This window comes from Harpia harpyja, chromosome 10 (assembly GCF_026419915.1).
Source record: "Harpia harpyja isolate bHarHar1 chromosome 10, bHarHar1 primary haplotype, whole genome shotgun sequence".
NCBI classification, from domain to species: Eukaryota; Metazoa; Chordata; class Aves; order Accipitriformes; family Accipitridae; genus Harpia; species Harpia harpyja.
In genome coordinates, this window is record NC_068949.1 from 38,575,148 (window position 1) to 38,601,201 (window position 26,054).

The 26,054-nt window shown below is 39.7% G+C and overlaps 1 protein-coding gene across 1 annotated transcript in view; it reads right to left on the reverse strand.

Annotated features, from left to right (window-relative positions):
• Window positions 1-2,406: 2,406 nt before the first annotated feature.
• Window positions 2,407-26,054, reverse strand: part of HSPA12A (heat shock protein family A (Hsp70) member 12A) — a 63,284-nt gene continuing 39,636 nt past the window's right edge. Inside the window, exons 7-12 of the mRNA XM_052799523.1 lie at window positions 16,214-16,385; window positions 13,366-13,452; window positions 12,704-12,808; window positions 11,344-11,602; window positions 9,072-9,175; window positions 2,407-7,606 (exon numbers count right to left, since the gene is read on the reverse strand). Of these exons, the coding sequence (XP_052655483.1) occupies window positions 6,972-7,606; window positions 9,072-9,175; window positions 11,344-11,602; window positions 12,704-12,808; window positions 13,366-13,452; window positions 16,214-16,385 (1,362 nt within the window). The 3' untranslated portion in view covers window positions 2,407-6,971. The remainder of the gene's footprint in view (window positions 7,607-9,071; window positions 9,176-11,343; window positions 11,603-12,703; window positions 12,809-13,365; window positions 13,453-16,213; window positions 16,386-26,054) is intronic.

Here is a 26,054-nt window from a genome sequence, read left to right on the forward strand (position 1 = left end):
ACTGCTGGAGCACACCAGTGCCTCCATCGTCTCACATCCAAATCCTAGTTACACACCTCTTCAGCCGATACCTTCGGTTTCCTTACACTCAATAAAGCATTGTCCTCCTTTTACTTGTTGGCTCTGCTGCAGCATACAATATTCCTGGAATAACCTTATATTGTATTTTTCATTTCTGCATGTTTATGTAAGCTCACCTGTGGACACTGATAGAAGGATCATAGCAGTTGCAATCTACCAAGTTCTTAATTTTTTGCCATCACATGGTAGTGAACACTATGTCCTAGTTCGATGACTTCTGCTCTGGGCACAAAGCCAGTGCTCCTGGGATATAGCATCTAGTAAGCTTTTCCCTATTATTACAGTCCCTGAAAAACGAGAAAATAGATACTACTTCAAAATTATAGCCAGCACCTACACAACTCTATGTTAAACAAAGAAGATGATACAGAATTTCTTGGTTTGCAGAAAAATGTTTGCAGTTAACTAACTTAATTTATTGCACTTAGTCCCTTTATATCAGTGAGGTATATGCTCAGCTGTTTTTGATATCCCCCTTAGTGATACCGAGAGCATCTTACATTTTTTTTTATCCATGAGCCTGTCCACATGTTAAGTCACAGGTATGAAAACAGAATTTTCATGAATTCATACATCACAAATACACCATGAACATCTTCACCTCCCCAGAGGCTACTCAGCACTCGTGACGTTTGCTGTGATGCATTTTCAGGATGGCATAAGACTGTTTTTGCTTCAAGAAACTGATCTTTGCATCTGTGGAACTGCACAGGCTGTAGTGCAAACTTCTTCCTTTGTTTGAATACCCACTTTCAGATCTCTAATTTGAAGGAAAAAAAGCACAAAAAAGTGCCTAATGAGACTGACAAATAACAGGCCTGAATCCCAGTTACACAAAGCATTTGCAGTTCTCACCAATTTATCCAAGCTGCATCTCTTGAAAATCAGGCAGCTCTTGCACTGAGTAAGGGGACTCTGAATCCATTGTTTTTAAGACAGATGTCTGGGTGGTGTTTAATGTAGCTGCTTAGGAAACCGAAAGGAGAGAATCTCTTTGGGGAAATTGGACACTGCTGTCATAGAGGTTGTTTTATAAATTGTTTTATTCCACGGCTACTAACATGAAAACACCATCCGCAAATTTCAGTAAGTATTTATGTGCTCTTGGTAGAGCCAATAATTTATACAAACTCATTCCTATCAAGATGGGGCTGTAACTTTAAATATAAATGCACTCATATGAGAAAACCTTAAGATTTAGAAAAGTCCAGTGAAAGGACCAAATTCTGAATGCACATACATGAAACTCCCCTCGAAACCAGAGCAATGTGCTAGAACACTGAAAGCAAAATTTGGTTCTTAATGTGTCCCTGAAGACTGTAATTATATTTCCCATTGTACTAGTAACATTAATTGAATGTTTAGCTGAAATCAAGTTCATTACAAGTTAAATACAGTACCTAGCCTATTAGGATGGTGTTTATAATTATAGTCATAAAGCACTTGTAAAACATCTTCATTGCAGCAAATAGGTGGAAGTTGGGGTGTAGTGGCTGCTATGCATCTCAGTTCATTCTCTTCATCTTTGCATCTGAGCAGTATTGTAGACTAAGGTCACACACACCACTGAATCGCCTCCATAGCTAGTGCCAATGGTGCCAAATTCGAGAGGGACGTGGCCTGCAATGGTGAGCAGAAAAATATAATATTGCACAAACCGTTATGCAAGTTTTTTTCAGTGCAGCTGGACCTTACTAACCATTCCTACATCTAGAAACACACAACAAAGACGTACACTCTCATGCAAATATACCTGGTTACTGGCCAGCTTATTGGCCTGATAATACAGTTTTAACAATAAACCAGCCTTTGACAAGGCCTAAGAGACCACAGTCCTCTTTGATATATCAATTTTTATATTTGATTTCCTGGCTCTCTCAGAGCATCGTTACAGAAAATACCTAATCTGCTTTTGGTATTGTCCAAAGTCTTTCTGTCTTAACTCCAACAGACACCCTACTCAGAGCTACACCAGCTTTGGTGGAAGTCAAGTAATCACCAGCAGTGGACTTCTACCTTGGGCACATACGGACCCCCCTAGAAAGTACACAAGTGAACTAAAAATGCAGCAGCCTCTTGTCGAAGAGTCGTGTGTGCTGCACAGGGGCCTGCAAGCCCTTGGCAAAGATTCTAGGTGTCCACACATCTAAACGGTTGAAGAAATCGCATAAGCAGTACATACAGTTGGTGTCACTTTTGCTCAGTTACACATATGAAGGAACATCCAAATGCAAGTATAACCACTTGGCCTTTCTCACTTTCATAATAAATTAGGTTTCTTTTTATAGCCATTTTCATAAAAATAGTAACACCCCAAAAGAAAAATTAGTTTTACAGTATTTTATTTGACATGATTGAAGACACAAGAACACTCAAGATACAATCCAGACAAGTTGTGAACAGCTCCAAACATCAGTGAAATCTGAATTTATCTTGCACAGAGGTGAACAAGACCACAATGGTTGGTTTTATAATATAGTTTAAGACTATTTCAAGCAGGTGAGTACTGTGACGTTATGCCCAACAACTTTTATACTATTCATCCGCTTAAGCCACTTCATATCATAAATATGCAGCTTATCTTGGCGATTAAATCTCTGCAATATATAATTAGCCTTCTCATAATAATGCATTAAAACTCCTGTATATAAATATTGGTATATTCATACCAATGTAAACTGTCCTAACCATCACTGCACATTTATCATATTCTACCACAATTAATCATTCCATCACAATTAGCTGCTAACTTTCAGCCTAAAGTTAAGTAACTTGGACCCAAACTTGCAAGCTGCTGCCTAGAGCGAAACTTCTGCCAAGACTTTCTGCTTTCCCTAAGGATAGCAGGCCTTGCCTTTTCAACATCAAGTTGCACAATGTCATCTGAAACCCCTACCAAAAACGTGCTCTGCAGGGAATCTCCTGCAAAAGTATCAGAACTACTATTCTAAAAATTACTTATTTCCTAATAAATTTCATATTAGTTTTACAGCCTAACATCCTTTATCAAAATGGGCATCCACATGCCACTTACAATGTAAAGTTGTTTAACTGGGTTATAGACTACAGACCACAGCATAATATTCTACCTACAATTCTAATTCCTTAGAGAGACAAGCTAATTTTCCATTCTTAGATTTAGAGGGCAACAAGGACAGCTGGGAGTTTGTTCAGTACTTCAGTGCTCTGCAAAGATAAGCTTGATAGTGCTCTCATCAGACTGAATGAGGAAGTGCAAAAATATGCCAACCACATTTTACAGTTACAGTAGAGTAATTTCAGCAAGAAACCCCTGCTTGGATCCAGATGGGATCTTACAAAAGGTGAATAAGAAAGGGCAGAGAATCGCTACTCTGCAGGGAACTATGCTTCAGAAGAGCTGCAGAAACTACCCTTAGCATTCCCTGCAGACAGGCTGAAAACACCACAAAAATCATGGGCCACCTGATCTTGAAGTTCACCTTCTCTTCAGAGGGGAGAGGGGGAGGTTGCAACCATTTATTAGACCAAATTCTGTGTTAACTTAAGGCCACCGGAAACAAATCTGTGCAGAACTGGACCAATTCAGTTTAACATAGGATGCAAAGATACTGAAGCCTATTCTTTAAGGATTTTGTCTTGTGGTAGTGGTAGTCAGAGACTGGCTTTTGCCTGCAGCTACAATAAAACAGTGTTGCCTGGCTTTGGAAGGTAGTTTCGTGTTTGTTTTTTAAACTAGAGAAGACCCTTAACAAAACCTCAAAAGCTAGTGAGGAACCTGTATATCCAGATCATACAATCTAATTTTTAGCTTGGTTTTACAGGAGAATTCATCCATTATTATGATGAACTGCTGGAGATGGAATGGTCACCATCTGAAACAAAGAAATGAAAATCCCAGTACTAGTGCATCTGTGTAATATGCTTAACTGGTATGACTTGCATTGCAGGAAGAATGTTGTATTCTCTGACACACCAACTTTTCTTTCCTATTATTATAAGATCAGCCTTTTACATTTCATATCTTACCATCTTCAAAAGCCTATAATTACAGAAGCTGATTGAGAAACTATGTTATTTAAAATTAACAGCTGAATGAAATCAACAGAGGCAAAGAGCATTTTTATACAAGAAAATAGCACTGTAGAAAGAAAGAGTCTGTACAATATTTAAATATTGTATATACATAAAATTATATTGTTCATAACTCATCTTAAAGTTTCTCTTGTTTGTAAACCATGGAAAGCAACACACAAAAAAATCCCAGTATTCAGCTTTTAAAGCATTTAGCAGGCAGCAGGAAACTGAATGCTAGCAAGCACACTTTGTAATTATAGAAAGTATCCAGCCGGATACTGTGACTAGCATTCTCCATAGTCCTCTTTTTTTTTTTCTTTTCTTTTTTTTTTTTTTTTTTTAAAGCTGAATGCAGAACAGATTTCACATTCAACTAGGGAATTCTGCAGGAGACACGGAAAACTCAATGGCAAAATGCAGTAGATCAGTTCTGCAGCTCTTTACTGTGGCAACACTCCAGGCTAAACACAGAAAGCTTCAGTGCAGGATTGGAACGTAAATTAGTGAAATAATTGATAAAGCTTTCAGTTCCCAAAAGTGTCAGTAATGGCTTTAACTCATGCTCAACTTATTAGAAAGGAAGGTTTAGTTTAACAATTAACATTTCAAAGTTTCAAAAATGTAATGAATTCCAGCAGGTAATCAGGCAGCTCTGTATAAAAGCTCTGAAAGTGTCAGCATTTTAGGGTGATTCTACAGGGTGGTACCAGTCTGCCAATTTGGAGTGGGATTTAGATTTGAATCTGAAGTTGTCAGTTCATGGCAGATACAGACTGTAGGTTTCAGAAGTTATCCACCTGTAGCATTTTGCAAAATAGAAACTGTTCCAGTTGCAGAAGAAATTTTCCAGGTGAATGTGCTTAAGAAAACATTTCCAGAAAGTTATTATTTGGAAAACAAGTTTCTACCATGACCATCATTGTATTTCACCTGCGTTAAGAGTTGTGTGCTTATAGCCATGTAAGGAATGTTTTATTTAATGCTATTTGTAGTTTCGTTCTCTTGGCTTCTGCCTTCCACTTAACTGGCCATTCAACTCAGCCCAGAAATATATTTTACTCAATTAAAATGCTTGCTACTCAAAATATATTACGTCACTTTTGATCTGGGTGTTTCTTTCTTTTAAGTTGTTTAAATCTTCCTGGACAGCCATCATCTAACTGTACTTCCAAATCTTAACACAGGGATTAACAAGAAAAGAAATATAAACACTTGGAGAAGTGCTTGATAAACCAGATGGGTCAGAGAGACCTCAACAGGCTGGAGAAATGTGCAGACAGAAACCTCATAAAGTTCAACAAAGCAAAGTGCAAAGTCCTGAACCTGGGGAGAAATAACCCCATGCACCAGTATATACTGTGGGCCAACTGGCTGGGAAGCAGCTTGGCAGAAGAAGACCTCGGGGTCTTGGTAGACACAAAGTTGAGTGTGAGCCAGCAATGTGCCCTTGCAACAAAGAATGCCAATAGCCTCCTGGGCTGCATTAGGAAGAACATTGCCAGCAGGTCGAGGAAAAGTGATTATTCCCCTTTATTCAGCCCTGGTGAGACCACATCTGGAGTGCCAGGTCCAGTTCTGTGCTTCTACAAGAGAGACATGGACATACTGGACTGAGACCAGCAAAGGGTCATGAAGATGATTAAGGGATTGGGATATCTGTCATGTGAGGAGAGGCTTAGAGAGCTGAGACTGTTTAGACACGAGAAGGCTCAGGAGATGCTAGGAATGTGTATAAATGACTGATAGAAGACAGTAATGGAGTCAGATGTCTCAGAGGTATCCAGTGAAGGAACAAGAGGCAATGAGCACAAACTGAAACTCAAGAAATTCCTTTTAAACATAAGAAAAACTTTTTTTCAGTGAGGGTTGTCAAATACTGGAACAGGTTGCCCAGAGTTTAGGCATTTGGGGATATTCACAACTGGACAAAGCATCCTGCTCTAGTTGACACTGCTTAAGGCTGAGAGATTGGACCAGATACTCAATGGATGTCCCCTCCAACCTCAACTATTCTGTGATTCTATGATTTCAGATGGAGACTAATAAAAATGAGTTTAGAAGACCCAAAAGGGAAATAGCTTTGTTCTTAATAATTTTCCAAAGTATAATGAGGGTAATGCTAGCTATTTAATCCAACAGCTTGTTCTGAGGGCTTTGATAATAAAGGCCTTGTTTTCAAACTGCAGCAATCAATATTAGGCTCCTTATATGTATATATTTCCTAAATTTAATTTTAAGGATTTCTGAGGATTTTCTTTTCAGTAGGATCTCAGAATTTAAGAAATTCAGTTCCCATTTCTTTAAGTCATTGATTTTCAGCACTTAAAATTTTGAAAGCACAGGGCAAAATCAAACAAACAAAAGAATACTATAGACTACTAATTTGTTCCCATTGCCACAGGACGGTGCTGTTTAAACAGATAACCCACAGATACACCCCCTACAACAGCCATGTTGGTTAGTGAGGTTTTCTTGGGAGAAAAAGGAAGAGGAAGATGAATAAGGCAAAGAGATTACGATTTTATATCTTTTTAACTAATCTTCAGGATGCACCAATAATCAGTATTTACTTAATAAAGGTAGATCTTTAATCATGCTTGAGTAACTCGGGAACTCTTACTACCTCTGGAACTTTTGCTCCCAAAACTTTTTAAGGGTCTTTCACAATCCAGCCTTTGGTCATCAAAGGGCACACATTATGACATACCCCACCTTACTAGCTGTTCTCATATAGCCTGCTGAAATTCAAGTTGATTACGTGATATATGAAAGTCAAAAAATGGAATAGTGGAAGATCAGTCTCACAAACAGGCTGTGGTGGGGAAAACAGGCTGTTAGTAGTTTAAGAAATCAATACCAACTTTGACACTTTTAGAGGTGGCAACATCAATGGCCATGGCTTTGATTTCAGTGTCCCCAAACTGCATAAGTGTTTTGATCTCCCTCCGGCTTGGCACTGAAGCATCAGTTCCCGTGAGATCCAAGCGAAGGGTGCCACACTTTTTCACTCCAGATTCGGTGATGAAGCTAACATTATCTTGTTCTGAGCTATAGATATTGATCACTATTACTAACTGAGAAGGTTTGGCAGGTGTGTAACTGCGTGTCACAGTTTCTCCAAGGGCTACAGATTGGTCAGCTGAGATAAATTTGTCAAAGACATCAGTGCACCAGCGTGTGCCATCTTTGATTAGAAGCTTCTCTGGTGGATGCTTCCCTTCCACAAACCGATTCAGCACACCCACACCGTAGGTGAGAGGTGAACGCCGCACTTTGATGACAGCAGGGTCTAGACCAAAGAGAACAGCTCCTTTGAGGATAGTGAGCCCCACATCCTGAGGAATGATGACCCGACATCTCGAACCAAAAGCGCTCTGGACAGCTTGTTGGAGCAAGGGGGATTCAGCGAAGCCACCCACCAGGAACAGAAACTTGACATTGGTCACTTCTGGCTTATCAAACACGTCACCTAAACAGAAACAGAGCCCATTCAATACGGAAAAATCCACTGTGACAAGGCAATGCATGTGAAACTCCTAATGACTGAGTGCACTGAATGTCCCATGAACACGCACAAGATCTGAAACCGCCACATCTATGCCCACACTGCCACTCTCAGCATGCACTTGTTCCCCTTCTGTAGTCTCTTCTATACTCTGTTTCACTGTGAATGGAAACTTACCTCAAAGCATACAATATTCCTGAAGTGGCACTTAAAACAGGATTTTTATTTACCTTCTACTAGTAAAGGGAGACACAGTTTTCCTGCAAAGAAATCCTGCCAGTCACATTATGGGTAGTAGGGAAACAGACATCATCTTGCCACTTCAAGTATCAGTGAGATATTCCCAAACTTAACCGATTCACGTACCCTTTACTGCATTCCAGATAAGTCATCCCATTTTAAATTCACTTATTATTTCTGATCCTAACATTTTAATCACAATAAGTACCATCTGCAAAATAATACTTCCTTAAATTTTACAGATGTTCCTTCTTAGCTGAAGCCCACATCTCCTACTTTCAAGAAAACCATACAGTTCAATTGTAGGCTCACCCTTAGCTCAAATAACTGACGCAGCATGACTGAGTTATCTGTCACAACTATTGTAAGTCTAGGTCTCTCCCTCCCTGCTCAAGTACAAGCTGTTCTGTACTAGTTGTCTTACTAAGTTGTGACCTCTGAAATTTACCTAGTAATTCCTCACATATAGTGAGCAAAGCTGGATATTCCATTCCAAATGAGATTCAATTAGTGCCTTATAATGTGTAGAACAGCAATACTTTGCTCAGTATATATATTATACTCTATCTTCCACCAGGAAGACTTTAAATAATAAATTTACCAGTAAGCCTATGTCACTTTCCATTACTGGATAAATATATTCGGTGCTGCTTAAGCCATGCCTGGAAGTACTTTTACCATGATGCATCATTTATTATTTGTGTTTTAGAGATGTCAGTGATTTGGATGGTCATGAACAAATGTGACCTTCCACTGAGGAGAAATGAACTAGAGGTCTTAATAGCAGGAATAATCAGAAACTAGTTACATCTCTGGCATTATTTAGTTGTTGCCTGAAACAGGAAAAACAAAAGCAGGATCTGGGTTAGTCAGTGCATTTCAGCCTTCTGAATGCTTGCAGCCTTGGAAGTACAGAATAATTGAAGCTTAGGCAGTAATGGGACTGAATCACACTCAGTAATTAGTACTAGAACTAGGTAGCAATATGTGTTAAGGTGATATCCCTTACTTCTATTATTTTCTTAACTACTTTGTAGAGAACTGCAAGATTCAGAACTAAATTCCTTGCCCACATTTGGTGCGTACTAGAGGAATTGTTTGACTTTAATGCCAGTTACTGGTTTGAAACAGGTAAGCAAAGCTTCAGTTTCAGCTCAGCCGCAAAGTGGAATTACACGCAGATACGTACTAAGGTGCTGAATGATCTGGTCAATTGTAGGTTTGAAAAGAGCATTCATTGCATCCGGGCTCATCCTCAACATTCCCTGGGATGACCACTTCACAAAGTCCACACTGGAAAAGAACAGTTAGAAAGGACATTAAAATATTACAGCTGAGCCGTAAGAAACAGCCCAGCACTCACAAGACACACTAAATAAATAAATAAATAAATGCGTTTACAGAATCTGCATGCATTCTGCTTGGAAGAAAGTGCCTCACCACCTCACCCTCGCCCCATATCAACTGCAGCAATGTAAAATTTCAAGGGAGAATTGTTATTTTTGCTTGTCTAATTGTTGTTTTCTTTGCCTGACTGCCTTCTGCAGCATTACCAATGCTCAGCTGCTTCCTGAAACAGCTGGCAGTCAATCCAGTGCTCGCTGATCTGAAACAGCACTGATTTATCCCCAGAAGGGCAACATTTAGATTATAGCAGTAGCAGGCCAAAGCCACTGGAAACACACAAGGAAAACGAGCAAGTATGGGAAGCCTCAGGAGGCAGAAGGGAGCACAGCTTTTTTAATGAGGCATAACATTTGTTAAATGAATACAAACATTATGTTATTCCATCACTGATACACATACATATAGCTCAGTAATCTCTCCATTCATGCACATTATATGTCACCTCTATGCTCTTTGTATCCTGTTACCCAATTAATTTAATTTTATTTGAAGGAAACATTTAGCATTCCCTCTAAGATTCACCATTAAGACTATTAATAAGAAGGAGATGGTCTTGTGAGGGGGAGTATTTCCAGAAATTTTTAATGATTTCAGAATCTCAGTCTCTTAGGAAGTGACTCTGAACTGAATTCCAAGTCATTTAGGCTTAAAGTACATTTACCAATAACTTTAGGAAGAGATGCAGGAGTTTCAGCCTGCGTGCTTGCCCTGAATTTTTCAGCTTCTCACACCCAGCCAGCAAGAAGGCTGGAGGGCCACAAGAAGTTGGGAGGGGACACCGCCAGGGCAGCTGACCCAAACGGGCCAAAGGGATATTCCATACCACATGATGTCATGCCCAGTATACAAACTGGGGGGAGTTGGCTGGGGGTGGCGGATCACTTCTTGGGAACTCACTGGGCGTGAGTTGGTGAATGGTGAGCAATTGCATTGTGCATCACTTGTTTTGTATATTCCAATTCTTTTATTACTGTCATTTTTTTATTATTATTTTTATTATTATTATCATCATTATTATTTTTTTCCTTTCTGTCCTATTAAATTGTCTTTATCTCAACCTATGAGTTTTACTTTTTTTCAGTTCTCTCCTCCATCCCACTGGGTGGGGGGAGTGAGCAAGCAGCTGCGTGGTGCTTAGCTGCTAGCTGGGGTTAAACCATGACAATGCTACATTCAACATTGACTGGATTAAAAAATGCAGAAAGAAGCCAAGGTACAGGTACTAAATAATCATGTTTTCTGCTCTCAGGTCCCAAGCATTCTGCCCTAGATTTACAGGCTCTCTTGTTCATTCTCTTTTATGTCATTAATCTCCAGGTCTCCTGTAGTATATAATTTCAAAAGATGAAAATGCCCACTTCTACTTTCTCCTCACTTCCTTTTCTATAGCAGCCCATGATCTTATCATTTAGGGTGCCTTCTTGATACTGAAAATCATGAATTAAAATCTCTGGAGGGGATTATGTCTCCCCACCTACCAAGCAAATTATTGAACTGGTAAAATACTAGAAGAAAAGAAAGCCTGCCATCACTTCAAAAGAAGAATGCTTTCCCCTTGCAGAGCTCTGTGCAGTAGTATATGTTTTCACAGTGATATGGTATCGTTAATAAATTTCCTCAAGCCACGAACATATTTACACATCATTGCACTCAAGATCTTGGTTTTGTTCCAGGGTCCAGGCCTCTAAAAATTAAGGTTCTAGGTAACTAACTTTTAGACATCAAATTCTGTATTTGATCTGATGTTCCTAATCAACACATAAGGGACTCAAAATATATGGTCAAATTCAGGAAAGTGATGCAGTGGTGGCCTAACAAAAGTCATAGAAAGCAATACCAGAAGAGTGCAAGTCTTGTACAGAAAAGCTTTGGCAAGAAATTGATCAGAACTTTCCATTTTGGAAACTGCACTTCAGGCAATCCCATTTTCGCATCCTTATGCTACATTTTTACATTATTATCTTGCAGTCTACATGTAATTAGGATATTTTACTTATTTGTCTTTGCTACCAGTAGTTAATTCTGCATCCATTTGTGTTCAATTGTCTACTCACTTGCTTTTCCTCAAGGCATGTTCTACACTGTGACCTCGAAACTTCTTGTAATAGTCAATGAAGGAGAAAGGCAGAGTGATGTTTAGCGGATTGGTCCTGTCTGGAGCTGCTGCCCGTTTACGGGACTCAAATGCTATCATCAGATCAACCCAGGCAGCAGGACGCTTGATTTTAAATTGCTCAATAAAGTCTTCTCCAAATATTTTACACAGAAGCTTTTCAAATTCATAGTCCACACCTAGAGAACCATATGGCCCACCTGTATTACAAACAAAACACAGCTTTAATACTCTGAACTGCTTATTAGATTTCAAGTTGACCAAATACACATCAGATCGACACTACTAGGACTATCATGGGAGAAGGTCTACAGAAAGAGGTATCTTTCCTAAATGTAACAGTTGTTCTAATACAGAACATAATCTTACCTTTGCCTCACTTTTACTCCCATACCATTATAGCCACTGTAACACTATCACTATAAAACAGAAATATTTTTATTAGAAGCAGAGGAAACTGACTCCTTATCCACACATGAGGTGTGGGTTAGACTCATATTTAGGGGTAGACGGACTTGATGTACACTGTCCCATTTGCTCTTACTAGGTTGTTTCCTGAGGTAGTCTTACAGCCACCAAGACTGAGAAGGCTCAGTGATGAACCATACAGATGAAGATTAACTTGGTATAGAGACACAGCAACAAATAATAGGCTGACTCGTGTGCTTAACAGCTTAGCCACAGGACAAAGTCAAAGGGGATCTGGAGTTCAGGGATGGAATACCATTGAAGGATTGCACTTTATATCTTTGCTGGGGACCAATTATTGTACATTTTTTCCAGGGGATGGTAGACCATCCTTGTTACACTGCCTGTGAAATTACTGGAATATATAAGATTCCGCTTAAATCTAGGGAAACTTCTGTTCTGCCAACAGCCACTTTACAAGGATCTTGTGACACATCTATTTGTATCTCCACAATACATCTCTGAATACCTGGACAGAGCAGCAATACACAGGTGACCTCTCAAAGGACAGGAAGGTGACAACTCTCCTAGCAGAAGTCAGACCAGGACCATGGCAGGAGGTCATGGCCTGAATAGGAGTGAATAACACAGGAGATGGCAGATTCTTACTCTCCCAATGTGAGGTTTACCATCCAAAAGCTTCAGAAGCATTAAGTGATTTACCAATGTCTGCTGACCAGTAGCTAGGTTATACTAATTCTGAATGCTGCTCTTATTTCAGGAAGAACTGTTAGTGAAATGTAGTGAATAATAAAGGCATACATTTCCTTCACTGACAAGTCAAAATATTGCATAAATAAAGCAAGCAGTGCTTGGAATGGAAGTGACATTACCTGTTGCCTTGTACAGCTCCTTAAGATGTCCTTCAGGGAGCCTGATCTGATGGACAGTCATATCTACTGTGCCTCCTCCACTGTCAACAACGATGTAACGGTCACCTAGTTTGCCAAACGGTACTTACATTAGTGTATCACAACAGCATGTTGCAATGAAAGCTTCTCAGGGGCATTATGACCATGAGAGATAATGACTTATAGAAGGTCATGAATGTCTACGCTGAAGACTTGGTCTTTTTTAGTAATTATAATGCAGTGATTGATAACAAATATGAAATTCAGATGTCAAAAGCTATTGATTTACACAGATGAAAAGTAGGTTAGTGGAGTTGCTCACGTTGCTGGTGTACATTCTAGTGGGCTACCAACTTAATATTATGGCATATTTACAAGGCCTATTCTGAGGAAAATATTCTGGTTGCATTTTAAAACCTGGATTGCCTGCTACCATCTCCTTAATAAACCATATTTTGCTAGAGCATACAGAATTGCAGTTCAGCCTTAATAACTAAGAGCAGCACATGAACTTGTGTTTTTTTCTTTTCCTATTTATAATCACTGTGAGAACAACGCAGCACACAGCACATTTGTTGGAAACACAATGTTTGCCTGCAATATAAACCTGGTGAGAGCAAAGTTTATTCAAGAAAGCATACTACCTTCCTCCAGTTCGGACCAGATCTCTCCTATGACATTTTCCACCAAAAAGGTACGACTCTGTCGATTACGACGGACGTGTTCCTTAGCTAGTCATTGACAGAGAAAAAATAACTGAGTATGAGAAAGCATGAAGAAGTTGATATCATAAGCTGCAGGAAACAAGTGCAAGCAGGCTGACAGATCTGTATGTACCGCTTTTTAACAAAACAAATGAGCAAAAATTACTGCACTAGAATCGGGAACATTATAACATCATTCCTAGAAAGAAGGAAAAATGTTTTTCAGCTGCACTGATCTTCCTTGATACTAACTGGACTAAAAACAATAACCTCATATGAAAGGCATAAACAGGTCTGATTTATTTTTTTAATACATTCTGTTTTTCAAAGCACTGCCTGGAACCGGGGTGGGGCTCGCAGCCAGCCTTTGCCGCCAGCCCCAACACGCTGCCAGACGCACCTGCGCAGCCCGGGGCCAGCGAGACCATCCCCACGTTTCCAAAAGCCACTGCCGATTTTGGGTGCACAGGCAAAGATGCCTCCTGAGCCTCTCAGGACATCAGTCTGTCTCAAAACGAGCAGCCGAAAGCACTGCTGCTCACATTTATAACTTCTTAAGGCCACAGTGATCACCAAGGCTGACCCTCATAATATTTTAAATATACACCAGTTGAAAACTAAGCATAATCTAGCAATACTATTATAACAATCAGTTAACTTACAAGACTTAATTGCTACTTAGACTTTTAGAAGATGCAGAACAGCCTGTAAAGACAAAGCAGAGTAGTGAGAGCCTTTGCTATTATGCTTCTAAATAAACCTCTACAACTGAATGATCAAAAAAAATCATTCCCTGTGTAACCTTCACTCACCCTCAAAGGCACTTCTATAAAACACCAGAGAAGAAGAGAGGCATCCTGTCATGCATGCAAATATCATTCTTTCTGAAAATATCAGCATGCAAATCACTGAATGCATTTTGCTTCTCATTTCTATAGTGCCTATCATCAGAAAAAGACCAGCAGCTCCACTTGCACACGCACTCTACCCTCCCCATAAAGACCCTATGATGCAGACAAGCCGCATTAGCTTTGCTGCACTGACTTAGCAGCACACAGTGAGAGCTTAGATGATGAAGCATTCAAGGACAGAACAAGCTCTAGGTCCAAGCAAGGGCCTGACACAGAGCCCACAGAAGTCAGTGGGAGTTCTTTCATTCACTTCTGTGGGCTAGAAGTGAACACAAGAGCCAGCCTCTAACTACGACTGAAGTAAGCTTATCCTGGCTACTATGAACAGTAAAATTTTTCTTTTGACTTCACAGCAATAATATGGTCCTTGGAGTACTTCTCTCTGTTTATATTTAAAGGGTTTTTCTCCTTAATCTGTTCTCAGCTTGTCTTGGGTCCCTGCCATGCCTTTATGAAATTTTAATTCTAACCCCAAATTAATTCACTCCAAACTTTGTTTTCATTAATTTTGACATGAAACCTTTCTCATCCCCAATAGCTTTTACCATACAAAGTCAAGAAGAAGAATGGTACCCCCCATCCAAGAAAAAGCCCGATAGCAGAAATCCATGATCTGTCAAATTCTGCCCAGCTTCAAAACCTTAACCAGAGAAACTCTTTTCTTTTATTATTTTCCCAGAGGCAAATCCTTGTGTAGCCTGAAAGTGAGTTCATGTAAAATCACATGGAACTAGAATGGTTCAGGACATGAACAAGGGGGTCAGAAGGTGAGGGGCTCCTGAAGGGACTGTGTCCTGAAAACTGATTTTGTCCTGTGCTCTGCATGGGCCTCCATAATGCTGAACACATCTGACAAGTGCTGGCTAGGAGAGGCATGGGTTTGAGAGAATAATGTAGTGACTCCGCCTAACTAAAAAAAATACCCTCCGGTAACTACAGGAATAGCTTGACTAGCTTAATCTTCCATTTGCCTGTACTGTTTGACCTAGTAAATATGATAAAAAACAAATTCTTCTGAAAAATTCCTTCTGGCACAGATTGGCACACTACCACCAATATCAGTGCAACTGTTACAATTCACACAGATAGGAAAACTGCATTATGCAGCAATCACGTCTTACTGCTGCTTCGTTTTCCTGTTTTGTTCCTCTCATTTTCCTCCAATCTCAGGTAGGATACCAAGCTCAAAAATCTTTGGTGACAAAGGATCTTTTGGCGAGTGACTTACACTGTGGTCCAATCTCTGTCCCTCACTGTCAGTCAGTCTTCAAACATTGATATTAGCAACAGACCCCAGGTTGATAAATCAGAAGTGCTGTATCTAGTTGCTCATCTACGAGCAGATAAATTCATTGCTTTATTCCAATACTGTGTGTTCACCTGAGTGTTGAAAGTAATTAATGATATTTCATAAAGATGACATCAGAAAGCATCCGCCAAAACTCTGCAATGCCTCAGACTAAAAATCTCATTGCAGATCCAGTTATTTAACACTGTTTCAATAATGCAGCTAATTAGACCCATAATTGTTTCCAAAAAATTAAATTAAAAAAATGACCCAACACAAAGTATTGATTTTAATTAAGGCAGAAAAATACTGTTGTGAAAATACTAAAAGACTCCCACAACATTCCAATAAAGTCAAGGCAATGAAGCTACCTGCATGCTAAAATTCAAGTGCGTGCAAACATGTCTGCTGATCAATGCCTAGACCAGTCTAATTACAGTAAACAGCAAAACAGTTTATAAAAGCAAATTGATGCTAGTCTGAAACATCTCAAGAGCAAAGACAACAAGAAATGGTAAGAAAACAGCCGTCATGGACAAAGCAAACTCAGGCATAAGAATCTGAAGAAGTGAGTTAATAGAAGAAGTACCCTGTGTAAATCCAGTTCCAATAGTGTCACTTGGGCTATAACCATTGACAGGTGCCCTACTACTCAGGTCTATCATCTGGTGCAGGCGGAGCTTTCGGCAGTAGATAGAGGCAGCCTCGGGTTCCAGGGCAATGATCAACTGCTCGGGATTTTCAGGAGATGCCATTCCTGCCTGCGAGAGAGAATTGATCAGAGAAGTGGAGTGGGAAATATCACAACCTAGCAGACCCTTTTCAGCAAGTGAACAAGCCTTTCCCCAGCTCTCGGTTTCAGTTAGGTCAGCCCTCCAAGTTCAACGCGCAAAGGAGCTGCTGCTGTTTGCTAAAGGTCTTGATCTGGAATGGTCCTGCCCACAACGTATAGCACAACTTCACAGGCTGTAACAGGGAAGTATGCATGCACTTACCATGCTAAGTGTCTAACCGAGCAGCTGTGTACATGACAGGTGGAGAAAGGAAGTCATTTTGAAACCTGTAACGAATGGACTAAAACCTGAACCCCTAATTAACCCGTGAATCTGCCTGCTAAGAGGGGCCCCAGCCTCCTTTAAGGAATAAAGGAATACCTTTGGCCTCTCCTCCCCACAATAATATTTTAAGTATGCCTTTCTTTATATCCCGGATATACATAGTCCTTGCTGAAATGGACTCCCCGCACTGTGTAGTTTACTAGGAATATATGATACACTTTGCCAGTAACGCATCTTCTGACTTAAAACCAACATTTTCTATTTCAAAATCCATTACTTTTAAGCACATTCACTTTTATAGCATCTTCAAAATGCTCAGTATACTCAAGGTCTCAAAATACAATAGGGCAGGTTCCCTAAAATGTAATGAGAACAAGCCTAAAAATAATCCCACATTATAAAATCAACATTTGCCGTTCTTTCTATTTTCTTTCTGCATTTTCAGCCTCCAGACACATAGATTTTCAAGAATCCACAAGTTCTCATGTAACCACATCACTCTCAGAGCTGGGCTTAGAGAAAAATATCAAAGGGCAGTTGACAAAATTGTGTTTTCATTTCTTTTCTCCTGTACTTCTCCCTACTGTATGATTTTCTGTTAAAATAGGTAACAGCATCTTTCAACAATTTTTGCCCAACTTTTGGTTTACCTGCTATTGTTTTTCAGTTAAGTGCCTGCGTACTAAAGCATGCTAGCAAACAAATACACGTATAAACATTTTTCTGCTTCCGCTGTCAGTCTGCCAGCAAACCTTCACTTCAACTCATACACAACCACTGTGGTGGCTCCAGAGCACCCCCAAAAAAAGGCAGACTCACATGGAAAGACTGCGGACCTGGACTGGAATTTGGCTTCCTTCATACAGCTACACTGTGGGCTGTGGGAATTGCTGGCTAATTTACACCTGCAGCTAGAAACTCAAAGTAAAGCTTGTTCAAAAAGCAATACTGGGGTAAGACTTGGAGACATAAAATTGTCCTTCACGTTTACTGACTCATTTTACCCTCTCCATCTTAATAGATAAGATAAATAGATTTTTATAGAAAGCATCTTCCTCATTGTTGATAACAAAAAAGGAAAAAAAAGTACAAATAAATTCCAAAATAAGAAAGGGTTAAACTAATCATGGTTGCTCATTATTTTAAAAGTACACCTCATGATTGGGATTATGGTCACTTTACATGCTTTATTGCTGTTGGGTAAAACCTTCTGCTTCGGTTACATCCACTGGACTCAACAGTATGATCGGAAATTAGTGGAACTGTCTGGGAACGACAATACTGTGCAAATACCACAGAATATCAAACCTTGCCAGCCTTGTGGCAATGCCTATTGAAAAATATTATCTTGAAAAGAATGTTTGCAACCAAACTTTCAAAATTTGGAAAACGCTGATTTACAGCAACCAGAGTAACCCTAACCCATATAAAAAGACTATCAGTCAAGTACAGGTCCCAGCCAGACTCTCCTGCCATCATACCACTTGCATGCAAGCATGTTGGCAGGCACAGGCTTAGATAAAGCTCTGAAGCTGTACTCGGGATGAAGAGGAAGTTCTTGCATCATGCCTCAGTATAAATCCAATCTTTCCTCCAACTGGTCTGGATGTACTAGGCACAAGCAGGGCTGGTTTCACGACAGCTCACTTCAACATCACTTATTTCCAGCTGAGCTCTTCTACACACAAAGCTTTAATTTGTTGCACTGGAAAGGCCAACATTCAAGATATGAATCAATACTTGGTCCCTGACAGATATTTATCTAATCTGCTAAAAAATTCCAAAAATGTATGGTCTCTGCACACAAACTCTCAGCCCTTTACTGTCTTTGCCTTTGGGAAGTTTTGCTAAAAGCCTAATTTGAATCTTTCTTGCTGCAATTTTAAGGCCAGCATTTCTTGCCCTATCCAGTAAGGGCATGGAGAACAAAGAGCTCCCTACTACCCTGCTGCAGTTTTCACATATATTAAATCTATTATCATGTCTTGTGGGAGCTCTGAATCTGAGCAGCAAGTGTTTTTTTAATATCCAGCAATGTGGATAAACTTAGCGTGCTCAGTCTGCTCCATGTACTGGATAAATGTTAGTAGCACAAACAAAGCAATTCTTAGTCTCCTGTCTAACCTACGCACTAGAAGAGAAAATTGTATTTTAGGGAGAAAATAGTTTGCTGCTAAGGATATTAAAATCCAAAGGCTACATCATAAAGAATTTGCAGAGGTGACAAGAACTGAGTTGCACACGCAGGGAATGTACTGGTATTTCCTAACTTGGGGGGGGGGGGGGAAGATCATATTAATTGCAGTCATCTGTTCTAAGGGGGGATTTTGGTACAAATTTCCAAGGCTGGTTCTGCTAAAAGAAAACAGTAAACCATTAACAATAACACTTGCTTCCTCCCCTCCTCCAGCAGTAGTCTGTACCATGAACTTTTCACATTGCAGCCTGCATGTCAGGCGAGGAAGGCAGTGACCTGCAGCGGATGGACTCAGATCCATGTTCTCAGACCCTCCAAGTATAGCAGATGCTATTCTTGCTACTTTTTCTCTCTAGATATTATTTTAACATACTCAAAATATCTCCTGAGGAAAACATTCAACAGAAATGACAGTTTTTAACAGTTCAAAGCACAGCTGATCCTAACAGAATTTCATGACGAAAATGTTGGGGGGTTTTGTTAAAAAGCTTTTCTTACAGAGTTTGAAGGGCCAGTTACAATGAAAAATGTGTTATTTCACATCATAAGAAGACCATACAAAGAATCTTGTACAGTGAAAGGTAAAAGGCATCCAACATGTATGTAATTTTATATGTACATATATATATATATGGATGGATCAATAGACTATTTCATACCTTGTGTATGTAGTATTTCTGCTTAGATCATCAGAGATAGCACATTACTGTACATATATATCTGTAGACAGCACAGAGAGAATGGGGGAAGGGGCGATGAGAAAGAAACATGAGCACATACATACTGCTAGGGAGGAATGGAGCAATGAGGTTGCTTTAATACAAGCTCTGAGAAGATGAAGACTTAGGAGGCAGTACCTCTGGCCCATCATTACAGCCAAGGAGAAAGGGACAGATGGGAGAAAAATATCTAGTGTGCAGAGAAAGAGGAGCGAAAACAGCAGGCGGTCAACACAAAGAAACAGTGATGCATTCATTAAAAATATTAACTGTAGAAGTTTGGGAATTTGTTATATTTTTACATTTGTTCCTTTCTATCTGCCTCACTCCATGCCCTCACCCACTGCTGCCCCAGTACTACTGTAACTAAGAACAGAGATTCACAAGTTAACAGGCTTGAACAGGACAGATCTAAACAATGTCTTGGTGTTCAACATTATTATAGATCATTCTGGCAGTGGGACAGATGCATCATGTTGCTTTTGTCTAGGGCAGCTTATAGCAGACTTTATAACAGAGCCATGCCTTGACTCCAGTCTGCTAAGGGGATTTTCTTTCTCCCATTATACTCACTAGCAGTATAAACCCAGTCATCGCTTAGGAAACATGAAAGCAGCAGACAGAGGTTTTCCCAAAACCGCAAATGTGGAAAACCCATCATGGAATTACAACAATCCTTTGAACACCAAAAAGTTCTTAAAAATGAATTTATTTGCAGGACATTGCTGCATTTATATACATGGAAGAAGCCAAGAACACTATGAAAGACCTACTTTAAAAGACTGCCCCAGACTGACTTTGCTTATATGCCTGAGGACTAGGATTTCATGCTTTGACAACTGAACTCCCAGATTTTCACTCACTCCAGTAAAACAGGTCTATGAGATGGTGCCAGTGCATTGCTGTTCAAAATGCATCATCGACAGCAGACCTCAAATTGCTTCAAAGCCTCGCATACTGGAGCACAAATAACTTTACCATCCAGATGCAGCTGAATTCTCAACCTGGTGCACTTGGTCTGCTTTTATAGCCAGAGATGTGTCACCAGACGAGAGCCACAGCTGACCACAAATACATTACTGATTCCCTGAACAGCATCAGCTGCCAAGTGTTAGACTAATTCATCATTAGCAAATAGTGAGATCTGGACTGAAGCTCAGTATAGCAGTCTGAGCATTTCCAGAGAACTAAACGATATTCACTCATTCCATACACAGAATCATCATTACTACAGATTAAAAGATGGTACTTTTAAAACCCAGCCTCACATGCCATGACGCACAATGAAAAAAGCAATGCACTTTTTTTTTATAACATTGTAATGTATATGGCCTTAAAGACAGCATTATAGTAGAATATTCCATGTAGTTTGAGCCTTTTTAAAAGGCAATGAAGCCACGAGGTAGGCCTAGATGAAAAGCTCCCATCTCTGAAAGCAGCCATAATTAGAAGCATCAGCATTTAGCTGGAGTATTCCTGTATTTCATAACACAGCCAGGCAGAATGCTGTTGCTCTATCAGGCTTTATTTATTACACCATGGTGATCTCAGAAGGAATAGCATATTAGGAAACATGCTATCATTGACAAGGTACACGTTTCCTATTACTGTCATTTCAAACTATTGAAAGCAAAAGTTAGATGTCCTTTTTTGCTTTTTCAGAAGGATACATCAGGCATCTTTTTACAGGCAAACAATAAAAAAACCTGACCACCGACTCGTAACACAAGGAACATGCCTTACATGGAGTGCACCCATTTCCTTGAGCTATAAAACTGATTAAAATAACTGATACTAAGGTCTTAAATAGTGCAAAAAAACCCCCCACATACAGAAAAAAAGTACTCCATCTGTTGAATTTAAGACACCGATTTATTATTAGAATCGTATGTTAAACTGGAGTCAGCCCCATGTATTTTGTATTCATCTTTATTTCCTTGAGCTTTATCTGCCTGGAAATCCTCTCTTTCTCTTTCATGTACATACATTTCCTCTTCACTCAAAAAACTTTAAAGTCAAACTTGTTTTCTGAATACTAAAACTTCTGAAATCTCACGGCTGACTGCTGTGAGGGCTGGGAGGCTCTCAGCTCACACTGCAGCTTTTCCCATTGTCAGGGAACAACACATAACCATGCTTTCCTGCACACAGCAGCCTATTTTCAATCATTTCTGAAGCTTCTGCCATTCCATCAACACTGGGTGATAACACAAGCAGGCACACACACTTTCACAAGATCACTGCATAGGTCTAGCTTACTTTTGGAACCAGATCATTAAAAAAGGCCAAACCTGCAGAATGAAACTACATGAGGGGCACAACAGCAATGACCAAAACACCACCCTGTCTTGTGCAGTTCTTTCCAAGAACTTTTCTCCATCCAAAAGGGAAGTATTTGTGTTAAGTTTGTACATAAAAAAATTAGATTGTTACATCCCTCAGGTTGTGTGGAGGAAGAATAGTCTATAGCAGGGCTGTCAAACCCGACTGAAGCTGTGGGCCAGCCCCCTGGGTCCTCTGCAGGCTAGCGGTGCTACCCTGCCAAGCCAGGTAGGAAAGCAGCAGCTCACACGACCAAATCAGCCCCACACAGGCAAATTCTGAGAAAGACTGTTAGTGGAGGGATCTGCCTTGATTATCATAGAATCATAGAATCATTATGTTCTTCAGCACAGGGGGTGGGGGAGATAAAAACATTAAATAAATAAATAAATAAAATGAAGGATGAGGTAAATTTTACCCCCCACATAGGATTAGATTCAGATGGTTCTTGCACCTCAGTGTTATGTTAACACAGGCAAAAAAGCCTCAACCTGTTAAAATGCAGCTGTACATATTATTATAAACTCAGCATCTTCCTTATGGCAAAAATATGGTGAAAATATATCTTAACACAGCCTCTGAAAAAGGTCCGAAAAGTAAAAGAGAAAAGGTTAAGATTTAGTATATACTGGAAATAATGGAGGTACAAAGGAGCACTACACAGATTTAGGATTAATCAGATCTGCGCAGGGCCAGAGCAAACTGCAGCTGGGTCTACTTCAGTGCTAATGCTTACATTAACTTGCAGAGTGCTGGTTTTCACCACTGCAAGAGGAACACAGAGGCCACTGTGACCCCTTGATTCCCCTTTGGTCCAGGGAGTAGTTCAGGGCAGTTCTCTGAACTAGAGAAAATAATCTGATCGAGACCCATTTTTTACCCATTTAATAACATTTCCTACAGCACGTTCAGAGTCAAATGGAATAAGTAAATTATTCCAACATATACTCACAAATTTTTAAAAATGTATTTTCTCTGGATAAGAACTGTGCTTATACTCAGAAGTGAATTTCACTTTCTGTTGCACTACTAACCAGTGAGACGATCCTGGCAGACTCTATACTCCTTCCTAGCTCAGATTACCTATCTGTAGAACACATATACTAGTGCCTTTGTGCTTTATGCATTGAAAACCACTAAAGGAAAAATTTTGTAAACTAAGTATAGAGTAATATGCGATATTACTTTCATGGCAGTTAAATTTGATCTTTGAGAAAGAGAAACAAACTAAGAATGAGGTCTGATTGAATAAATTCTAATTTACTGCTCTGATAAATTTTGTAGTCATTTAAGATCTGATTCAGTACTACATCAGTGCTGTAGGCACTGCATTCACAATTAATAATTTCCAGATACAAAAATGTAGCATAAATAAACTAAACAGATAAACATGTGCAAGAGAAGAACCACCCTTGTTAGACAGTTAGAAAAACAAGGCACAGAGACTAAAAGCCTTGGCTAACGGTGCACAGGAACCCACGATGAGGTGGGAATTCACTCCACAACCCCAGAACTACAGTTCAGTGTCCCAGCCAAATGCTACTCTTTGCCAAACAGCAAGCTTCAATTTCTGCATGTGACACATAGCACGTGCAGAAGCTGCAGGGACAGCTCCATCACAGCCTTGGGTCCCCATTCTGTTTTCACAGTTTGCCACCTCCACCAACTGCATTACTTTAATCACTTCTGAAGCAACGCTGCAGACCAGATGAGTGTAATGATACATTCTTTTGGGTAGTAGGAAGAACCTTTTAAACCTGTTTTACCACTAAAGCCACATTTGTAGGCACCAGAGAGACAATTTGAAAGTTGGAGTCCATGAAATAGCTCCATAAAGATAATGTGCTTCATTAGCAAATGAAGCTCTGCAGGACAACATCATTCAGCCAAAAAAACAGAAGCTGTGAATTAACATCAACATTTTTCTATTTTCCAAGATATTTATTATAATTAGTAACAATAGGAAAGCCATGATTGCAAGTTAAGCACCGCATAGCCCGCATGAAGAAAGTATTGTGTGACTGAATCAAGGCAACACAAAACAACAGTTGGAAATTAAGTGCCTTGTGAAATTTACACCGTTTAAACTAATCAGTTCATTGTGTTAAGGGATTCATGATAACACCATCCACTTAGTGCCCTGGTAAGTGGGCTCTTCTCTAATCCTCCTCCTTTTTCACTAGCTAGCACTTTCTCCAGTTCTATGGCATCAAACTGGGATGTCACAAATAAACGACTGAGATCTGATTACAGAGGCAGAGCATGCCAGGAAAGAAGATGAGCAACATGGAAAAAGACTCTCAGCATTACCAATCACAAAGAGGCACGTAAGGGGGAGCTGGGTTGGCAGAGAGTGGGGCTAGTGGACATCACAAAGCTGCATGAAAAGCACAGCACATGCAGTTTTGCTAGATCTTCAGCCTTGAGATTTAAGAAGCCTTCACAAAAAATGTTTGAAAATCATTACGCCATCACATACACTGATGCTTTGCCATTAGTCTTCAGAGTGATGAAGAGTACTGCAGCACAATAAGTATCGTGAATAAATACAACAGAGTGAGGCCAGACAGCCCATTTAGCTCAGTCCACTTATCTGTTCAAAGACAGATTCTTAAAATTGCTCAACAACCACAAAACAAACCGGATTTTCAAAGGCACCCAGATTCCTCTTAGTGACCACAGCAAAGAGGCTGCGTTTGCCAAAGGCAGGAGGAAGAGCTGCTGGGTGCTCCCCTCCTTTCAAAAATTCATCCTCAGGATTTAAAAGCCTAGCTGAAAACTGAGAATTAACATCTATCTTTTTCTTTTTTTCTTTTTTTTTTTTTTTTTGAAATCCAGTCAACACAATGTTTGGGTGGTGGTTGATCCTGCAAAGATCTAACATCTACAGTGTCACAGAGGCACTTTTTGCTCTACAGAACCAAGAGCTTTTTGCTTTCTCTTAAACAACACCTGCTATACATACATGCATATATATAATAGATATACATAAATGCATACATTTTCACACTATTGTTGCCTGTTGAGCTAAAATTAGGTTTGTGGCACAGGCTGTCCTGCATCCTATTCTGATCAAGTGCCACTGGTATTTTGCATTTCACAAGTGAGAACATAGTGGATAATTATCACAGCTGCAGAATTCCTTCAGTGTCAGCTTCCCCATTTGTAACATTTCCCTGTTAAGTGACAGGACAAAGATGCTCATCTCTCTGTGAGAAAACTGCTTGAGAGAGCATAAATGAAATCTCAGGTATGGTAAAATAGTAGTAAATTCATTTTGCAGGCAAGGGAAATATAAATTAGGAAAGGTGAAAAGCGGAAAAGCCACAGGTTTAATGGAGGGGGCACAAAACTGTAAGTTGAGAGACCCCTGTAATAGTTTTCATATATTCACTTTGCACTAGCGTAAGTGATTAAGTAACATAAAAGACGTAGAAGGATGAAACCCAACGTAAAAATCGGCCTTTAAATTGTCCTTAGGATTTTGGGATTATCCTGAGACCTCTCTGAGAGCCCAGATATCTTCCCTTCTGCCATGATGAAGCAGTTACTGTTACTATATATTTATACAATTTTTCCTTGCTTTTAAAATACCAGAGCTTAGGCTTTGCAGTGCTTTTTGAATTCCCAGGGCTTGCCCATACCAGAAGCTCATACAAAGTAACTAACCCACAGAAAATTCACAGCCTTCCTACAGCCTTCACGTAGGCTGAACTTACTGCTGCTCACACTTCAAAGGTAAAACCCGTAAGCTATGAACTCCTGTGAAGGGAGTTTTTAGACTAAATCCCCTAATCTGCAGGAAATCAGGATAGATGATAATAAGGTACCTCTCACTTGCACCCATATACCTGGTCTGGTGAACTTTACCAGATGAGATATAAATTTATTCCAGTTAATAGCAACACTACTCCCCACTTAAGAGTTTGTGCATGAACGTATATGTTGAAGGGGCAAGAGGCTTAGATTACTATTTTATTTATAATTAGCCTTAGTTTTATGGTGGAAGAAACTCTTGGATACCAACTTCAAAAAGCTGGGATGAAAATATGTAATCACTGTGTAAACTATTATTATTATTGTTAATTCCAAAGAAACCACTAGAATCACTTACAGCCCTCTACTACAGCACTT